At 41.0% G+C, this 22,386-nt stretch overlaps 1 protein-coding gene across 1 annotated transcript in view; it reads left to right on the top strand.

Annotated features, from left to right (window-relative positions):
* The window catches only part of LOC104143281 (macrophage mannose receptor 1), a 37,413-nt gene extending 20,886 nt beyond the window's left edge, over window positions 1–16,527 (top strand). The window contains exons 22-30 of the mRNA XM_009673690.2: window positions 740–888; window positions 4,697–4,799; window positions 5,612–5,844; window positions 7,418–7,583; window positions 8,824–8,976; window positions 9,711–9,827; window positions 11,276–11,443; window positions 12,842–12,883; window positions 13,306–16,527. Coding sequence (XP_009671985.2) covers window positions 740–888; window positions 4,697–4,799; window positions 5,612–5,844; window positions 7,418–7,583; window positions 8,824–8,976; window positions 9,711–9,827; window positions 11,276–11,443; window positions 12,842–12,883; window positions 13,306–13,550 — 1,376 coding nt within the window. The 3' untranslated portion in view covers window positions 13,551–16,527. The remainder of the gene's footprint in view (window positions 1–739; window positions 889–4,696; window positions 4,800–5,611; window positions 5,845–7,417; window positions 7,584–8,823; window positions 8,977–9,710; window positions 9,828–11,275; window positions 11,444–12,841; window positions 12,884–13,305) is intronic.
* Window positions 16,528–22,386: the final 5,859 nt, after the last annotated feature.

Here is a 22,386-nt window from a genome sequence, read left to right as displayed (position 1 = left end):
GCTGTTCAGCATGTTACAGTTTTTTATTGAGGCCTCGTGCTTGCTCAGGAAATGTAATGCCTCAGAACTCCTGAGGGCTCTGTGGACCATCTTCTGGCTTGTTCCATCAGAGCTGAAGTTTTCTGCTTTTTCTCCACAGCAGAGGAAAGACAGTCTTTTACTGGAAAGTCAGTCTAGGCAGGAGCGAAGGAAAACAGTATCTGGCCTTCCACCAAGCTGAGGTCTTAGTACATACACACTTGGTTCTTACATAGTCTTATTTGTGTTATGTCTCTTTAGAAACCAAGTTATTAACTCTGGTTAGCAAGGAAGTTGCTAAAGAAGAAAACGGAATGCACGGTCCGTGGAACTCATTTTCTATGCGCCAAGTCACAGTGTACTGAAGTTGTTAATTTGTGTGTATAATACCGTCAAAACCATTTTATGTGCCTCCTAAGATGATCAACAACAGAGAAGAGTGTGGACATAAACTCCTTAAAAAGATCTAGAGAGCCATTTTATGTTAAAATTTTATGTATAAAACTTGCCAGTGCTTGAATTTGTAAATATTTTTTTCTGATTTTAACACCTGAGGAATATCGGTTCTTCTTATTTTATTATGAGATTAACACCTTATTAAAAAAAAAAAAACAGAGCAAAATAAAATGTAGTCCTTCTTCCAGGCACCCTAGAATCTGTGTTGCTTGGGGATAGATGCATTCAGTTTTCCTCCTTGTACAATTTTTCTTTTTTCCTTTAGCTTTCCTCATGTCCCTCTTAAAAGATGCTGCAACTGATGTCTGGATTGGACTGAATGACATAAATCAGGAGCACACATACTTATGGACTGATGGAAGCCCAGTTTACTACACAAATTGGGCAAAAGATTCACGAAGATATTATAGTAAGGTAAACATTAATTTCTGGTTATCATTTAATCATCATAGCTTTGTTAAATGAATTAAAATGCGTGTAGCTACAGCTGTATTTTCTATAAGGTTTCCTTTATGAAGTTTTTTATTGATTTTGTTGCTTTTGAAAGGAATCACGTTGTAGATCTACCGTCAAGCATTTTTTTCAAATTCTATGTTTTGTCATGATTCAGTATGAGTCCAGACAGATGATTGGTTGGAAGTATTGTGCAAAACTCAGACTAGTGAGCAGTTTCCTTCACTTTACCATGACTAATCAGGATACTCAAATAAATCATATATGACAGTAACTGTATGATTTTGGGACACAGTGAATGTTATTTAGAATTGATGAAAATATTTATAGAACTGTGTATATTTGTATTTCTTGGCTCTGAGCTTATTAAGATAAATGAATTGAATTATACCATCAGTAAAAGGAGAATCTGGATCCTCCTTTCTTATTTTTGTCTTTTCCCTCTATATAGTTTATCAAATCTTCCTTGTGAAATATCTCTTCTGCATGTTTTGAAATTTTTATCACTATTATGCCAATTTATATTTAATTGCCAAACAAAATTGAATATTATTCAATAGTTTTAAAACTTCTAATCACAGAATCACAGATTATTTTAGGTTGGAAGGGACCTCTGGAGATCGTGTAGTCCAACACCCCTCCTCAAGCAGGGTCCTCTAGAGCATGTTTCCCAGGATCACGTCCAGGCAGGTTTTGAATATCTCCAGGGAAGGAGACTCCACTACCTCTCCGGGCAACCTCTTCCAGGCCTCAGTCACCCTCACAGTGAAGAAGTTTTTCCTCAGGTTCAGATGGAACTTCCTGTGCTTCCGTTTGTGCCCGTTGCCTCTCGTCCTGTCACTGGGCACCACGGAGAAGAGTCAGACCCCATCCTCTCAACACCCTCCCTTCAGATATTTGGACACATTGAGGAGATCCCCTCTCAGTCTTCTCTTCTCCAGGCTGAACAGGCCCAGCTCTCTTAGCCTTTCTTCTTGGGAGACACGCTGCAGGCGTTTTATCGTCTTCGTAGCCCTCCGCTGGACTCTCCCCAGGAGCTCCATGTCTCTCTTGCACTGGGGAGCCCAGAACTGGACACAGTACTTACTCCAGGGGAGGCCTCCCCAGGGCTGAGTAGAGGGGGACGATCACCTCCCTCGACTTGCTGGCAACACTCTGCCTAATGCAGCCCAGGATCCCCTTGGCCTTCTTGGCCACACGGGCACACTGCTGGCTCATGCTTAACTTGTCCACCAGCACTCCCAGGTCCTTCTCTGCAGAGCTGCTTTCCAGCAGGTCAACCCCCGGCCTGTACTGGTGCAATGGGGTTATGCCTCCCTAGGGGCAGGACCCTGCACTTGCCTTTGTGAACTTCGTGAGGTTCGTCTCTGCCCATCTCTCCGGCTTGTCCAGGTCCCCCTGAATGGCAGCACAACCCTCTGGTGTATCAGCCCCTCCCCCCAGTTTAGTATCGTCAGCAAACTTGCTGAGGGTGCACTCTGTGCCTTCATGCAGGTCACTGATGAATAAGTTGAACAAGACTGGACCCGGGACTGACCCCTGGGGGACACGGCTAGCTACAGGACCCCTGGGGGACACGGCTAGCTCCTGAACTCCACCACCTCATGGTCACTGCAGCCAAGGCTGCCCCCAACCTTCACCTCTCCAACTAGACCTTCTTTGTTTGTTAGTACAAGGTCTAGCAGCGCACCTCTCCTTGTTGGCATCTCCACCACCTGTGTCAAGAATCTATCCTCAATGCTCTGCAGGAACCTCCTAGACTGTTTGTGCCTCGCTGTGCTCTCTTCCCAGCAGATGTCAGGGTGGTTGAAGTCCCCCATGAGAACTAGGGCCTGTGGTTGTGAGGCTACTTCCAGCTGTCTGTAGAAGGCCTCATCGACGTCCTCTTCCTGATCAGGTGGCCTGGAGTAAACCCCCACCACCGTGTCACCCAGGTTAGCCTGCCCTTTAATCCTTACCCGTAGGCTCTCAACTTGCTCTTCATCCACCCCGAGGCAGAGCTCCACACATTCTAGTTGCTCCCTCACATAAAGAGCAACTCCACCACCTCGCCTTCCTGGCCTGTCTTTCCTAAAAAGCACATAGCTGTCCAGGACAGCATTCCAGTCGTGTGAGCTCTCCCACCGTGTCTCTGTAACTGCAACGAGATCATGGCCCTGTGACTGCACACAGATCTCTAATTCTTCCTGCTTATTCCCTATGCTGCGTGCATTGGCGTACAGGCATTTCAGAGAGCCAGTCAAGCATGCAAGCTTCCCAGGAGAGGTGCAAGAGGATCCTCCATAGCCATGTCCCATGCTGTCTCCCCTGGCTGCATGTGCTTGCTGGAGGCATCCTGACTTGAGTGGTGTTTTACTGACTCTCCTGCCACTATACCACTCCCCTTCCCCCATCTTTCGTAGTTTAAAGCCCTCCTTACCAGGCTGGCCAATCTGTTGGCAAAGAAAGACGCGCGTGCCCCACTTGGTAAGGTGGATCCCATCGCTCCCCATCAGCTGTTGATCTTCAAACAGGGTCCCATGGTCATAGAAACCAAAGCCCTGTTGCCAACACCAGCGGCGCAGCCAGTTGTTAACTTGGAAAACTCGTCTACTCCTCCTCCTGTCCTTTCCCCTCACAGGCAAGATTGAGGAGAAAACCACCTGGGCTCCCAGACCCTTGACCACCATTCCCAGAGCTCTGAAGTCCCATTTGATGGTTTCCAATTTGCCTTTCGTGTCATCAGTAGATGTAGAATGTAGAATACTGCTTGATAGCACCACTTCTGTACATCTGTTTAACTGTCCTTGAGAAGCCACGTTCTGAAGTTATGAAGGGAGACATACTCATAGCTTGATACTGAATAATAAAATAAGTTAGTTTTAAATGTTGTTGCTATTTAGAAGATGCCTTAATATACTTTCATCCTACTTAAACAGGAAATAATTCTATAAGGTCCAACCTCAACTGTCATTTAGGCTAGACCCAGTTTGGGGGATCTCCAAGGCTTCCCCTCTCATACATGCTTTCTGTAGGAGCCTGTATCCATTTCCTTATATGAGGAGCTCCTGTACCTCCTCCTTAACTTACAGCCAAGACCTGGGCTACTGCCTTTAAGGGATTTCAGATATATGGTTAGGCTGTGTTGATATGAGGGTGGGAGAGCTGCTGCCTCCAGCTACAGAAAGCAGAGCAGCAGCTTCTCATGCTGGGGGAGGCAAAGCATGAGGGTAAAGGACCCAGATCAGAGTGGAAAGAGTTGTGGGGGGAGGGGGGAGGGGGCCTACAAAATGTTATTTCTGGCTTCTGCCCCTATGCTGCTTTACAGCAGTGGCAGCTTTGGTTCCTGGTGCTGGATCAGAGCAGGAAGAGGATTTTATCTGTTTTGGCAGCCTTCAGCGCTGACAAACGGTTCCCCATGAGCTCCAGGAAAACAGCAACGGAACTGCAATGTGCTGTGGGCCAGACGTAGCATATGTGTATATACACACACATACACATGCACACACACGGAGAAATATACACATGGACATGGTCCCAGGTGCTTGTTCTGTGCTGTGCTTTGCAACTTCCGCTGTTGTGCCAGTACAAACTCTTCTAGGGTTGAGTTGTAAATGGTTATAGTCATATTACTGCTTGTGACCATTGCTTATATGAGTTCATATATATAACCTTCATTTATTCATTTATGTGTGTCTGTATGTGATAGGTGAGTCTGTATATAAAGCAGGAATAGGAACATTTGTTATTAATCCACATCTTTTTCTTGTTAATCTCATTTCCCTTCTAGGAAGACTGTGTCTTTATGATGAAGAACCCTACTGGACAGGCAGGGAAATGGAAAGATGAAGAATGTGTAACAAGCAAAAGCTATATATGCCAGAAAAATGCTGGTGAGTTCTCTTTCAGCTTCTAGTGCAGATGATGATTTATTGTGGTTATGTCACACTGGTGTTAAAAGTGGCTTTCTCGTATTAAACCCTATTTTAAGTGAAATTAATTTGATAGCATCATATGCACTAGGGAACATTTTAACAAGATGAGCATGCACTTTATTTTCTGGAGAAAAGCTCTTAACCATTCCTATTTTAGAGACCAGACCAATGAATTAAAAAACAAATCCTATGGATCACCGTGTATTTTACTATTTTTGATGATTAGGAAGGAAAGAGATATGTCAGTAAAGTATTTTGTCTTTAGGTGGGTAAATTCTTCAAAACAGAAATTTTACTCTTATACTTAAAAGCATTGGAATTTCTGCTTTGGAAAACTGCCCTGCTTGATTTCCTTGATTCCTTTAGGCAATTTTTTTAGCAGCAGTTATATCCCTCTCCTTGTTCACAGTGTATCAGTTTTATGCTCAGCTACTTATCTTACCCCATTTATTATCAGTAATTTTACGAATGCTAGTCATGGAAGACGTGGGGGGCTGTTCTCTTTGAAGCCCTATACAGATACATTATACTTCAGGAATATCTAGTGCATACAAGGGCATGTTCCTGGAGGTGGTATAGATATTTATGGCAAAAGGCTATCAAAGACCATTCTGATAAGATCATGGCTTTCACCACTGCAGTGATAATTCTGACATATCTTAATTTGTTATTGCAGCCTCTTAATTACTTGACTGCTCTAGTACAGTAGATCCTCTTTCAGTGATCTATCCATTATAAAGCATTTGACTTTTCTTCTTTGTTTATTACAGACCCTGAATTGCATAATTCCCAACCCACAGTTCCAGTCTTTGGCTTTAATAATTATGATGATGACCGTTATGCAATCATCAACTACAAAATGAACTGGGAAGAAGCACAAAAGAACTGCAAAGACCAATTTGCAGAACTTGCCAGCATTGTGGATCCTTACGCTGATTCTTACCTGTGGTTACAAATGTTACACCATGGGGAGCCTGTATGGATTGGTCTTAACAGCAACACAGTAAGACCATCAAATACTTGTGCCAGTCATACCTGTACTCTAGATCAGAATAGGTTTTGCATATTTGTTGGTCAGAGGTTAATAGGATCCAGTACTGAGGGCACTGTTTGCTCCTACACAAGTGCTATGAATCAGATCTGTCAACGTGCTACAGGTATCAAAGTCTTGCTGAGGTGCCTAACTTGCCTTGACTTCAGGGTTTTAAACTTCTAAAAATCTGGCCAAAATGAAAGCAGGAACTCCCAAAGCCCCTATTTCGAAGGCTGCACTAGATAGTGGCTTCAGTGGTGAAAGTGGCTAAGAATTTTCCACTTCTTGCGCCATGGTTGCCACACGCTCATATGTGCTAGTACAGTTATTTCTGGGGACACACGATAAACAAGGCCATAGAAATAACTGCTTCCTCTTGAGGTTATTTTTACTCATATTGTTTCTATTTACTTCCTACCCCTACAAGCACTTGAGCTGGGGCAACAGGGGAAATGACAGGATGCAGCATAGAGGCAGGAACAGGCATCTGGAAATGGGAGTATCTTAGATTGGTGTCAGAATTGAAAAATTTCAGACTGCTTCAGTTAGTGAAGAGTTGAAAGCCTTGAAATGGGCACATGGGGAAGCATGTATTAAAGGCAGATGAAAAGGACATGAAAAAAGATGATGCAGTGGGGTATCGGTGGAAATAAACTTGAAAGGAAACTAAAAAACAGAGGTAGCACCGGAGCTGGGTGGGAAGTGGGAATGAGAGAGGGCACAGATGCTGAGGAGAGAGGAACTGGAGCTGAACTAAAGTGAGAGGAGGCACAGGGAAACCTGGGTTAGATAGGAAGCTGGGAAGAAACCTGGTGAAGGACTTCAAAGGAAAAAGGATGGTTAAACTGGTACAAAGAGCTGAATGGGAGCCTACATCTGAAGACTGAAAGAAGAAGGGGTCATGTTGCACAGAACAGGGGAAGAGGAGCAAGCCGTAGCTGTGACTGCTGTTGGTCATCCTCTGCACATCATGGTGAAATACACTGAAAAATATATATGTTTAGCTTGTTCTTGTAAGAGACGGGTCCTTATAAGAGGTAGAAACCTATTGCAAGTGCTGTTAACATGAGTGGCAGAGGTCCATAGCATCTGCCTAAGGATTCTAGCCCTGATGAAGATTGTGGTCAATATTTCTCTCTAGTAGAACTTCTGCTTTTTCTTTTTACTTTCTAAGTACATAGATAAGCCTATGTAAAAGGAAGACTAACACTAGTTTCTCTGCAATCTTTTATTTTATCCCTTTGTGCATAGGTATGGACCCCATCATAAAATCCTCAGTTCTGTATTCACGTTTGTACCACAAGGTCTTCTCCACATTTACTGCACAGGATGGGTGGTATGAATTTAATAATGCTAGTTGCATATTGAATGAATGTTTGTAGGACCACTGCTTCATCTGCTGTATAGAGACTGAAAGTTGGACCAGACTGTTAGGTATTCATGACAGAGGACTAGTCTTGCACAAGAAGCTGCAGTTCTGCTATTTCCTTTTTTTGATTCAGTTCTTGTATGTGAAGTAATCTTTATTGTCATTTACTTTTAGACTCATGGCCATTACATATGGTCAGATGGAAGGAGAACCAGGTATTATAACTGGGCCAGTGGAGAACCAAATAAGAACACAGCCTGTGTCTATTTAGATGTGGATGGTTTCTGGAAGACAGCATCTTGCAATGAAACATTTTTCTCTCTCTGTAAACAATCTGATGGTAGGTTGTGAATGGAACAAGTGTCATTAGGGAGGCTGGAATTTATATTCATGGCTTGATTCCAGTTTAGCCATTCCACATACATAAAGATTGTGATAGATGGTGTGGGTCTTGTGATAAACTATTGCTTTTGTTCAGGAAGAACTCTCAGATACAATCTGTCTTACCTGAATGATTTCCATAGTTTTGTACATTACATTTCATTTCACAGGCCAGTCAACGCATGCATGTCATAAAGTTAACTAACTGCAACATTTCATGCTACAGGCAATGGATCTTTATTTGTACTTGTTTGTCAGGGATTGCAGGATTGGTGCTCTTTAGCCTAACTACGAATATATTAATGATATATTTTTATACTTTAAATTATCTTTTATTATACTGGGAGATAAGAAACTTCAGTTAGTGTAACAAATAAAAGTAGCTGGAAGCAGGACCATGAAGTAGAATGCAACAAATATGTAAACAACCAAACTGACCTTTTGTAAAACTATATGTAGAGAGAGAGGTATTTATATGTATGTATATGTCAATAGATGTTAAGGATTAAATGAATGAATTTGTATTTGAGAAAAGTATAAGATCCTAGGAAGCTTCTGCTAAAACACTTTAGAGGCTCAGTCGTTGTACTGAAAAGACGTTATTGTCAAGTCTGTATTTAAATTATACTTGAAATTTGTGATATTTCCACCATACCTCGCAGTAAATCTTATGTTCATTTAAGCCCTAGTTGCCTTTAATCAGACCATGAAAAGGAAGCTAATTCTGCTTTTACATAGTTTAGGACATATGTGCACTTAGAATGAAGCTGCTTGGAAGCTGTGTGCACGGAAAAACAAAAAACATTTTGTGAAGCATGGAATAATATGACAGATGTAGAACATGCTTCAACAACAAATGACTGACGTCTTAGGAACACATCACTGTGTGGTTTTGTTATCAAGATTCTTTATGTATACTGCCTCATTCCTCATTCTGTTTCACAAATTTTAAGTCAAAATAACCCAGCTGAAGACAGTTGCAGTTAAACTGCTGTGAACCTCCTTTAGCAGATTGGAGATTTAACCTCAACCAAGGTAGTTTATCAGTAGTTTACCATCATTAGCGTAATATTTTATCATTACTTACATCTATGAGATGTTATTTCTACTGGAATCATTGTCACGCTGGTAGGGGCTACTTGTGTCACGTGCTTCCCTTGGCCTTTAAGACTCCATTGAAATCTATGTCTCCCTAACAGAGTTAATCCCTAGTGAACCACCACAACTTCCTGGAAAATGTCCCGAACCAAAGCGTGGTAGATCTTGGGTTCCTTTCCGTGATCATTGTTACTATGTTCACATTACTTCTGAAGAAAGCTGGCCTGATGCTTCCATGACGTGTATTCAGATGGGTGAGTGTCAGTTTTTATTAAGAGATTTCAAAGGTTATTCATGTTCAAAATAAAGAACCAGGTTGCCGTCTAAATCTCATTGTTGTTTCACCTTTCCATCTTTCTACCATTTCTAGTAAAAATACAAGAATCTCAGAAATAGACAGGGCGAGGGATTAATTCTTTGTGGACTGCCCATTAAGACTTTTAAGTGGCCTGAAGGCCTCTGCTTGCCTCTCTGAATCTCCTCCTCTGTTACACCTTATGTCTCTCCACTCACTCCATCACTGTTTTGCTTTTCCTGTCCACTTTATCCCACCATATTGATGGCTCTTCTGCTTTTTGTCTTTTCTTCCTTACCAGAAATTCTTAAATCTGTTCATAGAGGGTCTGTGTTCTTAGTTTCAGTTTGGTGCAGCCTTTACCAGGTTAAAGTCAGGTCACCCAAAGCAGAAGTATATAAATACCTGCTGAACCTAGGGATCAATCAAATCTTGTGAATTTCGTGCTGAAGTTTTTAAACTTCTTTTATCGTTTTTTTCTTTTTTAAAATCCAGAACTAGGAGATAATATATAGATGTTTGTATGTGTATCAGTTATAAGCTAGAACTAATTTAAAATTATTATCAACCTTTTTAATAATATGACAAAGCTGATCATCATGAAACATGTCATGATTATTGAATGAGATAGATAAATAATTTCTAATGAAAAATCTTTCTGAAATTATATGTAATATTTAATTGATATTTTAGGTGCTTCCCTGGTTTCCATAGAAGATTCAGCTGAAATGAACTTCCTCTTATTTTACTTGTCTGCAATTGCAAGTGACTTCAGAAAGTTTTGGATAGGATTATTCAAAAATATTGATGGTAATTATTTCACATTGCATATTGAGATAAAAATGCTCAGAAGTAAACAGTGGGAAATCACCTGTTAAATAATTAATAGATTTTTCTGCTAAAATACTTTAAAAAATTAGTCATCAAGAGGTGTACAATTTTTGTATCTTTACTGTAATTAGAGTATATTTCAGTCTGAAAAAGGTTCCACCTTAGATCTGCAATAGTTGATTAAATGTCTCCTGTCACTTTTTTATGCCATGTGTTTGATATTGAACTGGTGTTAGTCCTTTAAGAAAAATATTGTCTTGCAATTAAAAGCTCAGGCAGCTTTAAACTGAAATTTATTTCTAAACAACACAGGAGAATAGCAACTTATATGAATGGCCTAGCAACATTTCTTAATCTTATTTTTCATTTTTTCCGTAAATTTTTGCTGGAATATTTCATTCGGTCATTGGTGGAGTATTTCATCCAAATTATGTCAGCTTTTTACTTGTACTTGTGGTTCAAAATTTCCGGTGAAAAATATTGGTGAAAGCAAATCTAATTCTATTTTTTGTATCATTATAATTCGAAAGCTTGTTTTTCCTGGCAATCTTTCAGAGTACAGCTCCAGAGCAAGTCTCAACTGGGCTGCTGTGGTCCTGGCCCTGGCTGCCCAGTTCCCTTGACTCTTGCTGCCAGCAGTGGCAGGCATATTGCTGCATGGTAGGCCAGTTAGAGCTGCTCTAGCTGAAAACTAACTGTTCAAAAGAAATGATTTGTTCCCTGTGCTGGCCCACTGTATTGCCACATGGGTGTCAGTGCAAACAGAGGCAACAGCAACCTGCAGGTGCAGAACATGGCTTTGAGAAGGTGGGATTGTGGCAACTGCAAATTATGTCATGAAATGCTGCCATGAAAGTACACCATGAAGAATTAGAGATTGTAATTATTTCTACTTCATGGGCCTGGGTATGAGAAGAGAAGGGAATTATTATTTAAGAGGTCTGATTCAGTCTGCTAAGATAATTAATTGATCTGATTTTAATAAAACAGCTATTCACTGGCCTTTGATCCATATATAAAGAAAATTTTCAGAGTGGTCTGGATCCTTGAACTGAATGATCACAGAGAATGCCTTGCACTGGCACTTTGCTTGTTCTCAAGGTGCCCAGGCACTGGCAAAGTCTGGACACTGGCTTTGATTAAAAGTACTTGGGCAGCTAGGTCATTTCCTTCATGCTTTGCTGTCAGCCATGACTGTCTAGGGTAATGGAGTTAACTATGTCTATATACTGCTTATGAGAACTTACATTTGACACATGCCCATCTGAACATCTCTGACTGTTAAAAGAGTGAGAACTGAGTCCTCTGTTACGCTAATGTGCTAATTTAATCAAATAATAAATTGCATGCACAGATGTAGTAGTATCTGGTAGAGAAGAAATGATTCCCCACTTCATGCACTCAGTAGTTAATACTTTTAATTTTAGGGGAATGGACGTGGGCAGACAGGAGTGCAGTAGACTTTGTCAACTGGGACAAAGGAGAACCTACAGCACTTTTTGCGGAACACTGTGTTGACATGGATGTCTCAAATGGAGCCTGGAGGAACTATTACTGCTCTGTTGATCAGAATTTTATTTGCAAAATCCCAAAGAGTAAGTTCTGCATTCTGTGTACTGGGTTATTTTAGAAGTAGCAGTTAATACACCCTATTCTTATGCACTGGGTACCCTTTTTGTATTGATGCTTATGCATGGGTTCCCTACTTGCATTAAAGCCAAGAGTAACTCTTCTTAAGGACAAAGAAAAATAATTTTGGAGAAGAACCTGAGGGTCATTATTTCCTATTCTCAGTGCAAAAGCATTTATTTCTTGGTACCTATCTGTACTCCTGGGGCGGGGGAGGAGAGCATATCACTTGGTAAGGGTGCAGGGGAAACCTGAGAAGCATTACAGTTAGACTGTAAGTGGCAGTAGATGATGAGTAGATGACTGAACCAGTGCTGAGAAGAGAGAAAGGCACACTCTTAATAGAAGAGCCAAAAGGCAGCAGTGGAAAGTTACTGAGATCCTGGCAAGTAATGCAGGTGCTGCTGGTGGGATCAGGAGGAGTGTCACATGCCTGGGATCTGCTGGATGGCCAAGCAGACGGTACAAGATGCGGGTGGGCCCAGTTTGTTTCCCTCAGTCTCACTAACAGGCACAGGGAGACCTGCAAGGCCTATTCAACAGCCTAGTACATTTGATTTTTAATGTTTATTTGTGGCCCTGTGGGTTCTTTTGGGTGTTGATCCATGAGAAATCTGAATGCATTTCAGACTAGGGTAACGTCCACCTTGTGTGCACAGCATTGCTGCGTAAGATGTGAAGTATGTAAATCTGCACGTACATAGGTAGCATGAGTCACCATGCACGCATGGAGTCTGCTGTGTTTACGCAGATCAGTGGGGAGATAGTTTGAGATTTGTAACATTTCCCTTGGGCAAAATGATCCACTGCACAAGTATAATAGATGCAATGTGGGAACAATTAAAACTCCTGCTTTTGGATCTCTAGATGTTGGAAGACTGGCAAATGAGTCATCCACGCACTTTGTAGGGCCATCCTGCCAGCCCAGTGAGCAATTCACTAGATTACACTCCCCAGCCAATGGTGGAAGGAAAAGCAAGTTTCCTAAAAATTCCACTTCAATGCTTTCAAGTATAAAAGTTCTTTTCTTTTGCAAGTGTAAGAAATTGAATTTCTCAATGTGAATGTTAGATGCCATGGAAATGTGAAAACTTCCAAAGTCTGTCTTCCTTCACCAAAAAAAGAAGCACTCAAAGCAATTAACAATGAGACAAAAACTTTTGTTTATTTTAAGAAACATTTTAGCAAAAATATTAGATTGATACAGCCTGAATTGTCAGGAAAAAATATTTTCATATATTTTTCATCTCCATTATTTAAAATATCATACGAACACAAAATAAAAGATATGTATGCAGTATTTATTTACTCTTTGATTGGTTGCTCACAAACTCTATGTAATGTATATATTTTTAATTTTAAAGTTCCTACAGTTGAACCAACCCGTGATTCATCAATCCATAAAGGTAAGTTTGCTTCTTGTAAGCATATTAAATAGAAATTTCTGTAACTTACTTATAGGCATTTATTATTTACTAATAAAATTGTCTCCAGGTAAGTTTCAGTAAAATTTAACTCAAGCTTTTATTTTAAATTTCTTTAGATGGAGAACTCTTCTCTTAAACCGGTTGTCTTACTGAATTTAGATATTTATGTTGTTTTCTGAATTAATTTTAATGAATATATTGTTGCTTTTAAAAGTAACATTGAAGAGACCAAGCCAAATTTTGCATCATCCATCCAGAATTTGCATCGGCTTTAATTGCTGTTATTGTTCAGTATTTTTACAGTCAAACTACTTAATTTACTTATGGAAACGTTTATTGTATACAGTAGCACTCTTTGGTCATTTGTGGTAACTTTTTTTCTTTTTTTTTAATTTTCACAGCATCAAAAAATGAAGCTACTTTTGCATCTGCGCATGGATTCAGTGGGATGATTGTTATACTAATTTTTCTTCTTCTAACAGGAACTGGCCTTACAATCTGTTTTTTCTATAAAAAAAGACATGATCAGCAAACAATCACAGCCAGTTTTGACAATACCATATACTGTGGTGATGCTGAACCTGGAACTCACGAATCAAACTGTCTTGTGACCAATATCGAACAAAATGAACAGGCAATAGTTTAATGAGCAAAGTAAACTTGTGACTAATTTTAAAAGAAATTAAAGCACTAGAATACAAGAATTCTTAAGGCAAAGTGGTTTTCTCCTCTGGAAATTCTAGTCTGTTTTGCACATGATGCTTCTTGTTTTATGTACTAGCACGAACAAATAATCTTGTAAGGCTCTGAAACTGCTCACAAAGAATAGCATCTGGAAGGACAGTTGAGTATATACTTAAACCTGGAACTACACTGTGTAAGTGGACACTCAGGCATTTCCAGCCTCTACATGGGACCAGCATCACCTTTTGGCCACAAGGAGAACTGTGCTCATTAGAGGTAACTGTGAGAATAAGCTCCTTAGTATGCTCCAAAAAGCACATCACCGTCTGTAGCAATCCTGAAAATGTCATGCTGCGAGCTCCAGCACAGACTGTCAAGAGTTGGGCAGTTTCAACGGGACCTCTGGAGCTCGTCTGGCCTCTTGTCCTTGCTGTGCACCTCTGAGAAGAGTTTGGCTGTGTCTTCTCTATAATCCCCCTTTAGCTAGTTGAAGATAGCGATCAGGTCTCCCATCAGCCTATAATTCTCCCAGCTCTCTCAGCCTCTCTTCATATGTCATATACCTGTACATCGAGGTCCCTACCCCTCTAAGTGGCCCTTGGTTAGACTCACTGCAATTTGTCAATATCTCCCTTTACCTAGAGGCCCAGAGCTGGACAGAGTATTCCAGATGCGGCCTCATAAGTGCTGTGTAGAGGGCAATAATAATCTTGACCTGTTATCTATGCTCTTGGTAATGCAGCCCTCAGTGCAGTTGGCCTTCATCACCTCACGGGCACAGTGCTCACCCAAGTTTGACTTTCAGGCCCCTAGGATTCCATATCCTTTTCTGCAAAGCCCTCTCAGCTGGTTGGCCTCAGAACATACTGCTTCATAGAGTTATTCCACCTCAGGTGCGGGTGACCACTTCAGGTGCAGGTGAACTTCATGGAATTATTTCACCTCACGTAACTTTGAACCATTGACCACTACCCTTTGAGCCTGGTAGAGCAGCCAGTTTTTCACCTGCCTCGCAGTCCATCCATCCAGTCCATACCTCTTGAGTTTAGCTGCAGGGATACTACGGGATATGATGCTGAAAGTCTTGCTAAAGTCAACGTAAATGACATTCACTGCTCTCCTCTTGTCTGCCAAGCCAATCATTTTGTCCTAGAAAGTAATTGGTTTCACCAGGATCAGTTGGCCTATGGAAATCTATTCTGACTGTTCCCAATCACCCTTTTGTCCTTTCTGTGCATGGAAATGGCTTCCAGGGGAACTTGTTCCATAACTTTCCCAGGTTGGCTGAGATGAGGTTGCCTGACCTATAGTTCATTCATTCCTATTTTGAAGATGAGTGTGATGTTTGACTTTTCCAATCATTGGGTGTCTCCCCCGCTCACTGTGACTTGTCAGAGATGGTAGACAATGACCTCAGCCAACTCCCTCAGCATCCTCTGAAAGCCATCCCATCTGATCCCGTGGACTTTTGTTTATCCAGTTTACTTTAGTCCCTAACTCAATCCTCCTCTACCATGAGTACTCCTTCTCCCCTAAACTCAGCAGCTACATACAGAGAGTTGGAAGGCTTGAGAGGGGGGTTGAGGGCTTTGAGTACCTCAACCTTGTCCGTGCATGTAGAAGTAGGTCGCCTGCCCCATTCAGCCGTGGACCAACATCTTCCTTTTGCTGCTGAGGTACTCCTAGAAGCCCTTCTTGCTGCCTTCCATATCCCTTACTAGTCTCAACTCCAGCTGAGCTTTGGCTCTCCTAATTCTGGCCTGGCGTGCCCAGGAGATATCACTATATAACTGCTGAGTCGGTCGTTGCCGTTCGTACCTTCCAAACACTTCTATTTGAGTTTCAGCTCAATCAAAAGTTTCCTGTGTGGCCAGGCTGGCCTACTGCCTTGCCTACTTCTTTTCTTGCACATTGGGGTAGACCTTTCTTATGCTTTAAGGAGGTTGTCCTTAAAGATGAAGAAACTATCCCAGGCTCCTTGGCCTTTCAATCAGCATATCATCACAGATTTCACTTTGGATTACTGTTGTACAAATTCAGGTCAGAAAGCTTCAAAATCAGACAGCATGTGTTTTCATACTGGGATTTTCTTTAATTCTGCAACATAGTTGTAATATATGAACAATACAATATTCAGAGTTTTTCATCTCAAAAATATTATTTAATCTTATCTTTTGATCTTTTGTAAAGTTTCAGTCATATCTAAATTAACACATTTTCCTCCTCTACATACGGCTGATAGAAAGGGAAATGTTAATAGCTTTTCTTCTGCTATATTTCTGTGATATAAGCGATGAAAGATTACGTATAATATGAGGTGTGAATGTACTATGTATAGAAATACTGTATCATTTAAATAATAAAATAGGGACCTCAAAGGATTCTGCCAAAGGCAGGATCAAGCAGAATGAATTATACTTAATTCATAGCTGACAAAACTATGTAAAACTTATTCTTGAAATCTGCAATATCAGTGAAGTCTTCAAACATTTTTAGGCCATTAATTCAAAGCCTAAAGAATCTTGCACTGATAAAGGCTTTCCTAATTTCTAGTCAAATTCTCCCTGTCCAAGTTTGTTTTAATCCTGCAAATATCCAGTTATTCCAGACTTCCATCGTGATCTAGCAGATAGCACTGCATTTCATATCAATGCACTGCTGTATCATCTGGGTTCAGAAAGCTTTAAAATATACAATGTATTCACATATAGGTAATTTTTATTTTTCCAGTGTATTTTATGCTAAGTGTAAACAATGAAATGACTCAAAGCTTTTAGTGTCATGAAGGTCTTTATGTAATTTGATATCTTAATTTTTTGTCAAAATTTAATCATATTTAAATTAAAACATTTTACATTGTTATGAGTGGCTGAAATATATGTAAATAAGTTTTTTCTTGTTCTACTTTGGTTTCATTAAAAGATTGGTTCTAAATAAAATTGCGTATGTATTCTTAAATTAACAGTTTATCATGAAAAGTAAAAGTATTAGAAAAGAGGGATGGGATTCTTAAGATGCTATACTCAAACCAGCATCCACTGAGCTTTGTCTAACATGTTCTTAATCTCCGGTAATGATATGCCTTTACCACCCCATGAAGCAGTGTGTCTCAGCTTCTTTATCCCTAACATTAGAACGTTTACCCTAACACATTTCTAATGAAAATGCCTCCTGCTGTAATTTAAGACAATTCAGGTACTGTACTGGTCTAACACTTTCTGAGGCGGACTCTTACATTTTTGATAGCTATTGTCATGTCTCTCCTCCGTATTTTATGATAGTGACACCAATTCTTCCCCTTTTACTTCACTGGAAATGTCTTCTAGATCTCTAATCTATTTTTCTGTTCCCTTCTAGACCTTGTTCTATGTTATCTAGGTCCTTCTGATAGCACAATGCGCTAATGTGAATGTGGTATTTCAGGTGAGATGCTAACAGCAGTGAACACACAAAAAGATTAATCCATCAGTGTGGATGAATCCCCAAGTGTGGATTTGTCATAAAGTCCCCTTCTGCGTGAGTTTGTCTGAATTAGTTCTGTAGGATCTGTAGGTCTGAATGGAGAAACTGTTACTAGAAACCAGTAGCCAAAGAGAGGAAGATTACAAAATGAGATGGTAGTTTGTGAAAGTTCCAACAGACTGATAAGCTTTATAGACTAGTAGTGCTATTGCATCTGTGAGAATTAATAAACTCAGGACACCAATAGTGTGCTGGGGCTGTAGAGGCTGCTAGTGCGCACAAGCATGAGCAGTGGGTTGTATAATTCAGACCACATCCAAGACAGTGGTGGCTGCTATCTGATAATGAAGACTACAACCCTCTGAGGGACCTTCCAAACACCTACCTAGAAGCCACTGGAGTGTCAGTATGACCCCCTTTGCCCAACTGTATAGTTGAGGTTGGCTCCCAAACCTTGCTCCAACCGGGTAACTAAGGGTGAATGTGTGTCACAGTGAACTGTGTGAGTGAAGAAGAGAATGTGTGTTGTGACTAGTTATCTACTATTTATAAAAAACAGCTTGATTCTATTAGTAACAAGAGCTTAGCGAAAGGAAAACTTGTTCTGAGCAATACTTGTGATCGGCATTTCCCTCCCACCTTGATCCTCTATCTGTGACAAGGAAATTTACAACAAATTTCAGCTTGTGCATCCTGCTATGATGCTGCTTCTTCTTAAAGTTTTTGTTTGATGTTAAGCTTTTGATTCTGCATCTCTTCCTGCAGAATTGCCTGCCTAGGCAGCTGCCTCCACTTTGTGCTCCTGCAGTGGATGATGCCCTTTAAAGTGTAGAGCATTGCACTTGTCCTTACTGAATTAAACCCTAAGTACTTCAGAACTTTTCTGCAGCTGATGAAAATTATTTTTAGTGTTAACCCTGTCTTTCTGTACCCACAGCCTTTTGACCTGGAGGAACAATCTATATTCTCTTTAACTTAATCCAAATACTCACTGCAATAAGATCAGAAAATGTCTAGCCTTGCTCCTAGGCTGTGGGAGCTTGCAGCACAATGAGTGCTCCAACCGCTGAACAGTACCACTCCTTGTCCTGCAGGTACATTTCTAAAGGAAAATGGTGGCTGCCGCTGTGTTTCGTACTGGACCATAGCTAATAGATCTGCTCTGAGAGTGCTCCTCAGACAGGATAGATATAGGGCTGCCTAGTTTAAAGATACTGATTATACTTAAGGTATGAAATAAATGCTGGACTGCCATGATTTGCCACATTAAAGTACTTGGACACAATACCTAGAAACAGACATAGGAGAACTTCAATGTCAAAAAGCAAGCTTTTAACAGCACCTAGCCACCTTCAGGTTTAGGCTGCAGTAAAATAGGGATAATAGCACAATTTGCTGTTCAGCTTTCAAATAGATTTTGTATTTGGGCTTCGGTGCAGCATATTAGCATTTGTAAAATGCCTCTCCATATGGACAGGATGTTGAGACCTACTTTCTCAGTTGCTTATCCTTTGTTTCTTTATATTAGGATAGTATTTGAGAGAGAATGTCCTGACTTTTCTCAGAATTTCACTGCTTTATACCTGTAAGCTACATCTGTAACATGGCTGAAAGAGTAGGAAATTCTCAACTTGAATTTATTACTGAGTATAATGCAGTAACTTCCTTTAGGGAAGTTCTTCTCTGTGGAAGAATTCACCATAGCAGCTTTCTATAATGTGAGAAGGTGACACAGCTGTGGCAGACAAATCTACGAAGAAAAATGGAACATCCCCCTCTTCTAAAAGAATACTAATTTACACAGCAATTAGATGGTAATATTGATATCAGTAACCTGGAATAGCAAAGCCAAACAAATGTTAGCTACAGTTCCTTGGCTAAAGCAGGCATCTGAAAAGAAGTTAATGAACAGACATTATTTAATTGTGCCATTTCCATTTCTGAAAATAGAAGATTAAAATGGGATATGAAGAGCAATTTGAAACAAAATATAAGAAAGATCTATAAATGGAAGTACAATAGATAGACAGATAATTGTGAAACGAACTGGTGCCCTCAGGCCGAATTCCAGCGGGCAAGAGCCAGATTTTCTGGTGTCAGTAGGCAAAGTCTGAACTGCTCCGTAAGCATAAAGTTTTCCTGATGTCACTGTATCCGGACACAGGAAAAGTTAGGGTTCAATTTTCTCCCTTTTCAGCTGTGTCCTTATTTGACATATCCAGCTTTCTCCCTTCTGTAACATTCTGCAAAGCACAACCTTTAACTTACTATCTGCTAAAGAATGATAGCTAAAACATTTTCAGAATATGTTTTGCCATTCTTCTGGGAAGAAATGTATCTCTCATTTCAGGAGAACACACACAGTGCAAGCATTATCATCAGTATTGCATTCTTGTCCAGACTATTGATTTAGATAGCTAGATGAAATTCATCTCAGCTACATTTAGAACTAGTTGAAATAATTCTTCTTTATAGTCAATTGTTAGGAATATACATGTGAGGGTGCAATTCACCTGGCCTTGCTTAGGTATCTTTTAAATAGGATGCAGAGCTCCCTGTTGCGCATTGTGCAAAGGGAACTCTGAAGGGCCACGAGGCTGGAGAGAGACAATGGGACAAACCAGTTGAAAGAAACTGGAACCCCAGGAGCCCAGGAGCACAATTTAGCCTGGGGAAAGCGTGCATGCGTGTGTGGAAGGGGACGTGGCAGAGGGTAGAAAACATCTGTATGCTCCTACCTCATTTGTGTGGGTACTCTGTGGCCTTTTGGAAGGCTGTGGCGTCAGGGAAGAAGTTAGGGTATCTCTTTGTCTTGCTCTGACTCCTAACGTCCTGCACAGGGCAGCACCTTCTAGAAAGCACCTTCTAGAGGAGATGGCTTCTTCACTGAGAACAGTGGGTGTACACTGGTTTGGGTGTACACTTTGAAGTGTTGAGGAGGAGCGAAGAAGATGGGAGGGAAACTGCGTTGTGAGTACAAACTGGGGTATTCCTCAGAGGAAGAAAAGCTGAACTTATGGAGAAGCTGCAAGGGTGATGGAAAGGAGGAGATTTCTCCTAGAGAAGTATACAGGAACTATATGGAGTTTTTGCAACCCAAGAAGCCACTGAAAGCAAGCTTACAGGCAAGGACTTTCCATGCAAAGAGACCATGGAAAGGAGAGAGATTTGCTTTTAATCCTGTTTTTTAACCTAGCTTTTCTCAGCAGATCTGAATGTTCTGCATTGCACAAAGGTATTGTTGGTTGTGTTCTAAGAAAAGATCCTGATAAAGAATGAAAACCCTTTTGGTGTTCTGGGGTATGCTCAGTTTGAAGAAAATATGAAGATAATTCTAGTTACTGGATCTGGCCAGCTTGAGGTCTACTTGCTAAGTAGAAAGCAAGAAAAACAGGTGAGGAGAAAAGGGGATACACTGATGTATTTGGTGTACTAGGCGTTTGATCAGTGGAGGGAATGAGAGGGTGAGTCAGAGGGTGAAGAGGATGGAGGAATAATAATAATTAATTAGCTATCTCTCATCCCCTCAGAATTATTTCTTGCACCCCCTTTTGCAAGAAAATTGCTCTTCATTACCATGTGATGGGAACAGCAGATTTGTCTCCTGATGACTGTACTTTTAGTTTGCTACCTCTTGGGATGGTGGTGGTTCTTAAGTTGCTATCTCAAAATAAGATTGTTAAAGGCACAGTTTGCTGTGTGCTCTGGCCTAATGATACATTTAAAAACAAGCAAAGTTTAGAATCTATTCAGAGTAAATTCTGTTTATTTTGGACAATTTATTAACAGGAAATGGGAAAACAGAAATGTGCAATCTTTGCACATTGCAAAGATAATAAATGTCTAATAAAGAAGAGACCATCTCACTTCTTGACTGATTATTTGTCAAAGCAGCTGCATTTAGACCACATAACAGTGAAGCTGTTCATCCTGAGTTGTATTCACAATGAAAGGGAATTGATTTTGCCACTAAAATCTGGCTAAGTTATGACTCCTTTATTGAAGATGAGAAATTAATGATATCAAAACTTAGTACAGAGACACAAAATAAGGAAGGAATTGTAAAAGAACAAGGAAACGAGAAATGAGATAAAAAGGAAGGAAATCCGTAGACATCGTGTGAAAGTTATTTGCATTCAGCTAAAGAATCACAAGAGGCAAGCAGGTTCTGTGAACTGTCTTCCTTTAACTGAATATTTTCCATTGCTTGTTGCATGCTTTTGTAATTTCTTGGTACTTGCCAGCATTCTTTAAAGCACTTATTAAATAAATAATTGGAGAAGGTGGGAGATGATTGTTTCTTAGAAAACAGTATAAAAGGAAATGAGTTTTAACATAGCAGATTTTTATACAATTGAAACTTAGGTGTAGAGTTCTGTTATTGACAAAACCAGTTATGTTAGTTATTTTGTTTTAAAAATACTTAAGTATAAGCATATTTCACAGAACCACAAAATCGCCAAGGTTGAAAGGGACCTCTGGAAATCATCTAGTCCAACACCCCTGCTTAAGCAGGGACACCTAGAACACATTGCCCAGGATCACGTCCAGGCAGGTTTTGAATATCTCCAGGGAAGGAGACTCCACTACCTCTCTGGGCAACCTCCTCCAGGCCTCAGTCACCCTCACAGTGGAGAAGTTTTTCCTCAGGTTCAGATGGAACTTCCTGTGCTTCCGTTTGTGCCCGTTGCCTCTCATCCTGTCACTGGGCACCACGGAGAAGAGTCGGACCCCATCCTCTCAACACCCTCCCTTCAGACATTTGGACACATTGAGGAGATCCCCTCTCAGTCTTCTCTTCTCCAGGCTGAACAGGCCCAGCTCTCTTAGCCTTTCTTCTTGGGAGACACGCTGCAGGCGTTTTATCGTCTTCGTAGCCCTCCGCTGGACTCTCCCCAGGAGCTCCATGTCTCTCTTGCACTGGGGAGCCCAGAACTGGACACAGTACTTACTCCAGGGGAGGCCTCCCCAGGGCTGAGTAGAGGGGGACGATCACCTCCCTCGACTTGCTGGCAACACTCTGCCTAATGCAGCCCAGGATCCCCTTGGCCTTCTTGGCCACACGGGCACACTGCTGGCTCATGCTTAACTTGTTGTCCACCAGCACTCCCAGGTCCTTCTCTGCGGAGCTGCTTTCCAGCAGGTCAACCCCCGGCCTGTACTGGTGCAATGGGGTTATGCCTCCCTAGGGGCAGGACCCTGCACTTGCCTTTGTGAACTTCGTGAGGTTCGTCTCTGCCCATCTCTCCGGCTTGTCCAGGTCCCCCTGAATGGCAGCACAACCCTCTGGTGTATCAGCCCCTCCCCCCAGTTTAGTATCGTCAGCAAACTTGCTG

This window comes from Struthio camelus, chromosome 2 (genome assembly GCF_040807025.1).
Source record: "Struthio camelus isolate bStrCam1 chromosome 2, bStrCam1.hap1, whole genome shotgun sequence".
In the NCBI taxonomy this organism is placed as follows: domain Eukaryota; kingdom Metazoa; phylum Chordata; class Aves; order Struthioniformes; family Struthionidae; genus Struthio; species Struthio camelus.
Note: the sequence above shows the minus strand (reverse complement) of the source record. Positions and strands in the feature narration are given on the sequence as shown.